Source organism: Sitophilus oryzae, unplaced genomic scaffold (genome assembly GCF_002938485.1).
Source record: "Sitophilus oryzae breed Bouriz unplaced genomic scaffold, Soryzae_2.0 scaffold_1592_pilon_pilon, whole genome shotgun sequence".
Lineage (NCBI taxonomy): Eukaryota > Metazoa > Arthropoda > Insecta > Coleoptera > Curculionidae > Sitophilus > Sitophilus oryzae.
The window spans coordinates 125,527-135,989 of NW_022146272.1; the positions used below are offsets into that span (position 1 = coordinate 125,527).

General features: G+C 32.5%; 1 protein-coding gene across 1 annotated transcript in view; it reads right to left on the reverse strand.

Moving 5' to 3' along the window:
- Window positions 1-10,176, reverse strand: part of LOC115879968 — a gene marked incomplete at its 5' end in the record, with an annotated part of 40,071 nt that extends 29,895 nt beyond the window's left edge. Inside the window, 6 exons of the mRNA XM_030897042.1 lie at window positions 48-998; window positions 1,049-1,378; window positions 2,480-2,794; window positions 2,849-3,154; window positions 4,991-5,626; window positions 9,859-10,176. Of these exons, the coding sequence (XP_030752902.1) occupies window positions 48-998; window positions 1,049-1,378; window positions 2,480-2,794; window positions 2,849-3,154; window positions 4,991-5,626; window positions 9,859-10,176 (2,856 nt within the window). The remainder of the gene's footprint in view (window positions 1-47; window positions 999-1,048; window positions 1,379-2,479; window positions 2,795-2,848; window positions 3,155-4,990; window positions 5,627-9,858) is intronic.
- Window positions 10,177-10,463: the final 287 nt, after the last annotated feature.

The following is a 10,463-nucleotide window of genomic DNA, read 5'->3' on the forward strand; positions in this document are numbered from 1 at the left end:
AGTATAATTAATAAAGATTAAAGTCATGTCGACTTTAATAACTATACCTGGAATCTTGGAACAAATAACGAAAGCATTTCCTGTGTATCCTGTCAAGCAGGAACAAATTGGAATATGATTAATAACTGCGCATTCAGCATTAGTACCACATGTACCAGGGCAAGGATCTTGACATTTATTTCTAATGCATGTTCGATCTTTTGGACAATCAGCGTTAAGTACACATTCAGGTCTGCATCCACGATACGGATCTCCTTGATATTCTGGAAGGCATGTACAAACCCCATCATTGCACCGAGTATTAACACCACAAGGTGAAGGATTGCACGGATCAGTTTCTACTGGTTCTGGTAATGCAGGTGGTTTAGGAGAACATAAAGTAAACGGATCACCAATATATCCCTCAATACAGGTGCATATTGGTGTGTGATTAATTACAGAGCACTGGGCATTAGTGCCACATGAACCTGGACATGGATCTCTGCACTTCTGTTGTATACAAGCCAAGTTACTGGAGCATTCAGAATTAATAGTACACTCTGGACGACACTTGGGTGGGCTTCCTATGTATGTTGGTAAGCAGGAACATGACGGATTTCCACCGATATCGCGACATTGACTATTTGGTCCACACGGTGAAGGCAAACAAGGATTTTGGTCATAAATCGGTTTTGCTGGTTCTGGAGGTGGTATGGCATAACATCTCGTAAACGGATCACCCGTAAATCCATTCGTGCAACTACATATAGGGCTATGGTTTACTACTTGACAGTTTGCGTTTAATCCACACGTTCCAGGACAAGGATCAGTACATTTTTGATTAATACATGCTTTTGTACTGGGACATTCTGTGCTCACAGTACACTCAGGTCTGCAACCAGGGGGACTACCGATATAATTAGGCAAACAAGAACACACTGCTTGACCGTTTACTTCGCGACATTGACTATTAGGTCCACAAGGTGATGGTTGACAAGGAGTACCTTCATCTTTAGTTACTAAAAGTAAGAAAGTTAAAAAAAATAATTTTCTTAGTAATAATTCTTACCTTCAGGGGGTATTAAATGACAGAATCGGAATGGATCACCAGTGAATCTCGGTAGACATGTACAAGATGGTAAATGATTAACGACTTGACATTCTGCATTCTGTCCACAAGTGCCTGGACAAGGGTCTACGCATTTATTTCTTAAGCAAGCTTTATTGGATGGACAATCGGAATTAATAGTGCATTCTGGTCTACAACTTTCATAGGCATTTCCGATAAATTCAGGTAAGCACGAGCAAGTTCCGGCACCATTTTGTTCTCTACAAATAGCATTTGCTCCACATGGAGAAGGTAAGCAGGGTGTGGGCCTTTCAACAGGTATAGGTTTCACTGTAAATTGTACATCTGTTTATAATACCGATACAAAATATTAAAAAAAATGTGTGCACTATGTGCGCATATTTGAAGTGAAACTTCTTACTAACAACTATTAAATTGGAAGATTTGAAGGATATCTTTTTTTTTAATGCTTTTTATAAACTTCAAAAAAATAGAGTTAATATAAAACCGTATATATAGCTGTGACCATTAAACCAAAATACTACTACATCTATATCTCTAACTACTAGTAACTGCTTCTAACCAACAATTTGTTTTGTGTGATCTGTGGTCTGTTTTTGTTTAAATGTTTTGTTCATGTTGGCGATTTATTTTTAAGTTAATGTTAATCGTTAGACAACCAGTAAACTCGTAGAATATGTATTTCTTTTGCATAATCAATATTGTCACTCTAAATTTTACATAACCAAATTGTTACTCTAAATCGCTATCTTTTTTAGACAGATGTCACCTGTCATTATTTTGGTCATTATTCTTCATTATATCATTGTTAACAAAAGTTTCATCTTAAATTAAAATTTTAATCAATCACAATTGTTTATCTCCATCATTTACCGGATTAATAACACAGAAATTACAGCTCATTTACAAACAATTCATTATTTATAGTGATTTACAGTAACTTTATTAAATGATACGAATATTCTCGTTCATTATTGGTATGAAATAAATATGACATTCTCCTCCAATGAAAATGCGAGTTACCAACTCTAAATTCTAATTCTGAGCTGCCAAATGAGCTAGATGCTTTACATAGACCGTTATTAATAAGCTACAAAGTTATCGATGAAAATATGCATGAAATCAAAGCTGGTATAGTATCAAGTTTATTATAGTGATTTTCTTAGCAGCGTATGGCACAGATCGTTGCCACAAGCTTATTTTTCATCCCGAGTTAGCGGGGTTAAATTGTTTTACAAAGATCTACCCCGAATGGGGTAGCTGTGGCAACTGCGGCATGTGCCGCTATCACTTTTCCTCTCGCTAGCGTAAAGAAGTTTCACTTCAAAAATACGTTTTAATTATATTTACTTTAAGAATGAAAAGTGTTATTGTTTATTAAAAATATTATTGTATATTAATGTAAAGTACCTTCTAAAGAGCAGATAGTAAATGGATCTCCAGTAAATCCAGGTAAACATACACAATTAGGGGTATGACTAATAACTCGACATTCGGTGTTTTGTCCGCAAGTCCCTGGACACGGGTCTTTGCATTTTTGATTTATACACGCCAAATGATTGGGGCATTCACTATTGCTGACACACTCTGGTTTGCAATTGGGCGGCTGTCCAATATAATTTTCCAAACAAGAACACGATGGAGATCCGTTTATTTCTCTACACTGCGCGTTTGGACCACACGGAGAAGGATTACAAGGATTCTTGTATTCGACTGGTACTTGTTCTAAAATAGTTACGTTTGTTAGTTTAGAATTATTCTTGTTAGAGTTTGTCTTACGAATTTGCGTGCATCTAATGAACGGATCGCCAGTGAATCCGTTGGAACAAGTGCATATCGGATTATGATTAATCACTTGACATAGGGCGTTTATGCCGCAAGTGCCTGGACATGGATCAATACACTTTTGATTAATACAGGCTTGATTTAGGGGACATTCGGAACTAGTTACGCATTCGGGTCTACATGTAGGTGGTGATCCGATGAAGTTTGGTACACAAGAACAAACAGCTTGTCCATTTATCTCACGACATTGAGTATTTGGTCCACATGGTGATGGATTACATGGGTTTTTAGGTGCTTCGGCTAAAACGTTTATAAGTAAGGAAAAAACTCTTTTAAATGTCTTAATGAAAAACTAAATAGAATCCGCCAAAAAGTTTGCAATAAATTGTCTGTTTATTATCAATTAAAAGCCCTATGTTGAATTAGATCAGCAAGCTCCATAGCTATATTATGTATGTAAAACCAGTAACGCAGGCACTTTACATAAACATATACAGGGTGGTCCGAACTGTATTCCCGAAACTTGGATAAAAATAAGTAAAGAAGTTCGTATAAATGTATGTCTAAAAATGCTTAGTTTCGGAGATACAGGGAGTAGAAGTTTCATTTTTATTTCGATTTGTTTCCAAATAATTTCTGAAGTAACATCAATATTTGGATGAAAATTGGTGTCTGAGTTTTTTGACATGAGAAATTTATTTTGATGTCTATATGACTCCTAAAAAATGTCTTTACCTATGTGGCGGATTCATCTCTCCAAAAAAAAATCCTTTATGGGTATTTCGCCACTGCACTGCAAGAAAATATACAAAATAAAATAGTTATTTTTTGTAAACACTTCTGCGTTAAACCTAGTGTTCTCGAATAGTTGAATTTAAATAGTTTAAATATTTTTTTTTCTTATTCTTTGTATTTTTTTTGCTTCCGACGACGGAAAAGATAAACTTTCCGAAACGTTAAACATTTTTTTCTTTGTTAAGCAAATTTGTATAACTGTAAACTTAACTTCTGACAGTGTCCGTTTAGATTTAACCCAGAAGTGTTTACAAAAAATAACTATTTTATTTTGTAGATTTTCTTGTAGTGCAGTGGCGAAATACCCATAAAGGATTTTTATGACTCCTAGTTGTAGAGGGCGCCACCTACATATTTTTAACTGGTATGAAGAGTAATAACTTTTAGTTTGTACCTGTATAAAACTACTGAGTAAAAAATATACATTTACGACGTTTTTTACTTAAAAAAGGTCTCTTAGTAAAAATCGCTACGAGTAACGGTTCTCGAGATATTTGGAATCGAAATTATCAATACCTGTCATCATTGACATAATTAAACATGTTGACTGTTAATAATTAAACATATTAGACTGAAATAATAAATTTGAAATATTTTTGTAATAAAAGTTAAACAGAATCTGTTTTATCATAGTTTTTTCGATAAAAAAATTATGATGATTAATATAAGAAAATAAAAAGTTCCAAAATTTATCAATACAGTGATATAACTATGATATAACTATCTACTCAACATGTTTATTTTTTTGTCAATAATGACATGTATTTACTATTTTCATTCTTAATATCTTGAGAACGGTGGCTCGTAGAGATTTTTAGCTCACAAGTACAAGAGACATTTTTTACGTAAAAAATCATTGATATCAAAATCAAATTTCTCATGTCAAAAAGCTCCCAGACACCAATTTTGATCAGAAATTATCTGGAAAAAATCGAAATAAAAATGAAACTGTATCTCCGAAAATAAGTATTTTGGGACATACATTTATACGAAGTTGTTTACTTATTTTTATCTGCAGAATATGCTGCCAAAGTTTCCGGAATACAGTTGGAACCACCCTGTATTAGTGGTGGGTTTTAAATGACGGGATTTTCAATATGGATTTGAATGTTGAAGAAAAAGTGAAATTTTATCAAAAATGTTGAAAGCTACCACAAAAGTAACTACCTAATGATATTTTGCATTAAAAATCTATTGAAACATTGGGAAGAAAAAATTGAAAAAGTAAATTATTATTATCCTAAAAAGTGTAAATTTTAAAATATAATTTTCCGATCTTGTAATTTTTTCTATTTGTTGTAAACTTTTTGCCAGTCACTATTATATCAAATTTTCTCTTACGTGGAATCCGTGAACAAATCACAAAGGCATTTCCTGTATATCCGTCAATGCATGAACACATAGGAATATGGTTTATTACAGAGCATACAGTATTAGTTCCACAGGTTCCAGGACAAGGGTCAACACACTTATTTCTGATACAGGCTCTGTCCCGTGGACAGTCACTATTTAAGACACATTCTGGCCTACATCCTCTGTAAGGATCACCCTGATATTCAGGCAAACATGTACATATTCCATTGGCACATTGAGCATTGGATCCGCATGGAGATGGATTACATGGATCAGTTTCCACTGGTTTTGGAGCCTCGGGAGGTTTAAGGACACAATTAACAAACGGATCACCGGTGTATCCGTCTGGACAACTACAAATCGGTGTGTGATTTATTACAGAACATTGAGCGCCGAATCCACAAGAGCCTGGACATGGGTCTGAACATTTTTGTCTAATGCAGGCTAAGTTACTAGAGCATTCTTGATTGATAACGCATTCGGGTCTACAGTTGGGTGGATTTCCAATGAATGTAGGCAAACATCTGCATATGGGGGATCCCTGTACATTCTGACACTCTGCGTTAGGACCACAAGGTGATGGTATGCATGGGTTAACTTCTTCAATTATAGTTGGTGTGGGAGCTAAAAGGGTGAATTTAAAAATATCTGATTGAAGGAAATCTATCTATGGAAATTATAGTGTTTACAGTAGAAACCCCGCAATTTACAGGATGTTTCAAAATTGAATGCTGTATTTTTGTTAATTTGTTACTTGTTTCACAAAATTCTAAAATGTAAATATTCCATTTTACCTTGATTAATAATCATAAATAAAGTCTGAATTTACGGTAATTATTGCATAAACGTTTTTCGGCTATTTTTGGATTATATGGAAAAATAATTATATACTCACATTCCATTATCCTAAGGGATTAAAAATATACTGGGGGAGGAGTAATTATATTTTCAGGTCGTTGTAGGTTAATTGATAACAGATTGGAATTTGATAATAGAAATTTCCTTTGTGTAAAATATGTGCCTACATAATTTCAGTAAACAATTTTATTAACGTCATGTAACTTTAATAAATCTGTCTTTAGGACTAATTTGCTTATAATTGTTTAATTACAATTTATGTAATTTTTTTCCTTTCCTGGGTATGAGGTTATATAATAAATTAAAAGATGGAAAAATTTCTTTTTTTTATTTATGCGACCGACGTCGACGTTTCACTCCAACATAGTGGGCTTTTTCAGACACTTTATTCTAAAATCTTGAAGTCGTATTGCCAGTATGAGATACAGACTGGTGCTGGCAAGACGACTTCAAGTTTTTGGAATAAAGTGCCTGAAAAAGGCCACTGTGTTGGAGCGAAACGTCGCATAAATAAAAAAAAAGTTTTCTATCTTTAAATTTATTATATAACCTCATACCAAAGTAAGAAAAAAATTACATGATTATAATCTAATGGTTAAAGAAAAAAAGAAACAATTTAATTACAATCGTATCTTATGCTTAAGAAATAAAGTTACAAGTAATGGAACTAAAGTTCGGGTGAAAAAAAAAACAAACTGATTATCATATACTGACATATTATGAAGTATAAAATTTGTTTTTACGACTAATTTGCTTATAGTGGTTTAAGTACAATGTTCTAATGTTCTTAAAAATTACAATATTCCTTTATGTTTAAGGCATACATTTGCAATTAATTGGACCAATCAAGTCTGGGTGGAAAAATGAAGTTAGTATCATGTATTGACAAATTATGAAGCGTCTAAACGAAATCTCAACTACAGCTAGACTTTACTACATACTTTTATACTTCCCGGTCCCGTAAGATTGTTTGGTTGAAAAAATACTTAAAGAAACACAATTTCTCTCTTCCCCCAGTATATTTGCAATCTCTAATTACTAAAATAAAAAATTAAAAGCAACGAAAGAAAAATGGAAGGACAGTAGAATGTGAGTATAATATACATTTTTTTCCATATAATCCAAAAATAGCCGAAAACTGTATATGCAACTGTTAGCGAATTTACAAAAAACGAAAGAATTAGCAATACAATTTGATAGAAAATTATGATCAACTTCTGATGTTAGTAAAATTTACAGAGTGTACCATTTAAATCAAACAAGTATATAGTGCTTTTTAAAGCTAGTAATTATTTAGAATCAATCTACATTCGGAACCTCGAAATTAGTGGTTTTAATTAGCGTCAAAATTTGTTCCTCTAACAACGTCAAAATTAATGGTAGTAACTTTCAATTAATAGAAAAAAGTTAACAAACCTTTAACTTTTGCCACTAACCATACTTTAATCTGCGAGGAATGCCATTTTGGTCTTTAATTATCATCCTTCAAGAGAAATTGTGGTTAGAAATCAAAAGTTTATTGTTTTATAAGCAAAATATTAGGCTTTCTCTATGGATAGAACTGACTTCCTGTCACTAGTATATTCTATTAATTTTAATTGTGTTTTTAGACATTGTGAATGAGCGTAAACTAAAAAATATAATTGAAACCACTAATTTATTCCACTAATTTCGTGATTCTGAATGAAGCTTTAATTTTTAGACACCCTATCTAAACTAGTAGGTACTATTTTTATTATTGCAGCACAATGTTTAAAGAAAAAATCTAGTAATTGTAAATTGTAAATATTTTAAGACGTTATGGTTATGTAAGGTAAATGTTGAAACAAAATGTATCTTTATCTTAATCTTAGAAACCAAAAATTTAATAATATACAAGGCGTGTATATATTTAATATTTTTATTTATTTGGCACTCTGTATCTTTTGAAAATAATTCTAAATTGTAGCTCTACTGGTCCTTGAAAGACCTAAGACTTATAAAAAAAAATTAATCTTTTAGCTCCGGATCGAATAATATGAATGGTCCTGTGTAATTGGTTCTATTTAAAATAACCAAATTGGCAGCTACTTCCGGTTATACTAAAAGTGCCAGTAAGACAAAAATATTTTAAAAAGTATATCTTAAAATATCCAGTTTAGTTTACTACCATTGACAATGTCTAAAAAATACAATTAAAATTAATAGAATATCCTAGAAACAGCTTGCGGTAGTCAGTTGTATCGTTGTATCCATAGAAAAAGCTTAATAATTAGCTTATAAAACAATAAACTTTTATTTCTAACCACAGTTTTTTTAACGGATGATAATTAAAAGCCAAAATGACATTACACGCAAATTCTGAATTATCTCAAAACAGAGATATATTATACTATAATTAGTGGAAAAGTTAACTACTGTAGAAATTTTAAAACATTTTCCGATGTACGTCATCAATCACATCGAAATTGACACTAAAGCCTACAAACCTGAGTAAATGAAATTTTAGCAAAAATGTTTAAATTTGTTGACTAATTTAAGATACCAAGCAGCTCTTTATTATACTTTATAGAGCAAATGATTGTAACAGATATTTTATTTAGATTACAGCTGCAAAAATTAGTGTAAACAGATTTTTATTATCGCCTTGTTGGTCACATTGCGACATGTTCAGCAATGTTGTCGTGTATTATTTGAAAATTATCCTAGTGTCAGTCATTATTTTGTATAATATCGTGTTGTTGAATTATTGGGAGTAATTCTCGTTTTTTGCCGTTTTTCATAGTTTTTTTTTCTTAAATCGTACTTCTAAGCACAAACAGTTCTTTTAAGAACTAAATTTTTGAGATTTTTATTGCATTTTTTGAAATTGTGGAATGAAAATATACCGAAGCCTTTAAACAGTCGAAGCAAAGCGCTTGTAGCTTCCCTGAGGTCCTTTATTATCCTTGAATGCAGACAGAGAAGTAAGTTTGATTGGTGCACATTATACCACTTTCAAGTTATTTCTACTTATTTCAATTTGTAGCGAGTAGCTGCTGCCTTAAAGAAATATATAAAAATTATATACTAAATATATTGTTTGTCACTTTTAAATTAAGATTCATCTCATAAATCCATCACAATCTGGCAGCGCTGTCGCCATCGCTTGTCACTGAAAATTGATGACATGCATCGGAAAATGTTTTAAAATTTCTATAGTTAGAGTTCTTAAGCTTCATTCAGAACCTCCCAATTAGTGAAATAAATTAGTGGTTTCAATTACACTTTATACTATTTAGTTTACGATCATTTACAATGTCCAAAAAACACAATTAAAATTAATAATATATCCTAGCAACAGCTTGCAGTAATCTGTTGTATCCAGAGAAAAAGCATAATAATTAGCTTATAAAACAATAAACTTGTGATTTCTAACCAACATTTTTCTTGACGGCTGAAAATCAAGGACCAAAATAACATTCCTCGCAAATTTTTAAGTATAATTAGTGGAAAAGTCAAGTTTGTTAACTTTTGCAACTAATTGAGAATTACTACTACTAATTATGACGTTCTGAATGCTTACATTAAAATTAGATGGGCAAACTTCTACGCTAATTGAAACTACTAATTTATTCCACTGATTTTGAGGTTCCGAATGAAGCTTTAATGATTTTCCTACTAACTGAAAATTACTACCACTTATTTTGACGTTCGGAATGCTCACATTGAAATTAAAGAGAAATTTATTTTCGTGGATTCTGAATCCAATGGCTTTTTAGAATAGTATTTAACTAATAATTAAGAAAGAATATTTTGTTCTTTCATCTCAATTCAAATTCTTTCAAATCAACAAATAAAGTTAAAAATCTCACTTGCCAAAAATCTTCTGATTATTTAGGTTATAAACATTCTCATAATTTAAAAATTAAAGGGGCTTGAGTTAGTAACTAAATAAAATTCCTAAATATTAGAATTCCATTCTGAAACATCCTGCATAATTATAGGTATGTCGATTGATACATTCAATTTACACTTACGCGGAATTGGGTAACACCTAGTGAATGGATCGCCTGTATGACCCGACAGACAACTACAGATGGGGCTGTGGTTCACTACGTTACACTGAGTGTTCAGGCCGCAAGTTCCAGGGCAGGGATCGGTACATTTCTGATTGATGCACGCTTTGTTCTGAGCACATTCAGAGCTCACCGTACATTCCGGTCTGCAGTTTGGCGGATTGCCGATGTAATCCGGCAAGCAGGAACACACCGCTTGCTTATTAATTTCACGGCATTGGCTATTCGGTCCACAAGGAGATGGTTGGCAAGGATTCTTTGGCTCATCTTTGGCTACGACTGCTGTTTATAAAAGTGGTAATTTGAGTGATGTAGGTGGTTATTTCATGATTTGTTTATGCTGTGTTATAATATCAATTTTGTAGCTTAGAATTAAGAAAAAAATATATACAGGGTGATTTACGGCGGACGAGAGGTTAGACGTGTACGAAGAAGGGTGATTTTTTTTTGAAAATGTGTATTCTTACATAAACGACCCTGCTCCACTGGCATACGCTATTCAGCGTTATTGTGTTACCGATTAAATTGAAAAGTAGTAGCATCATCGTTTAAATATAGAACACCTG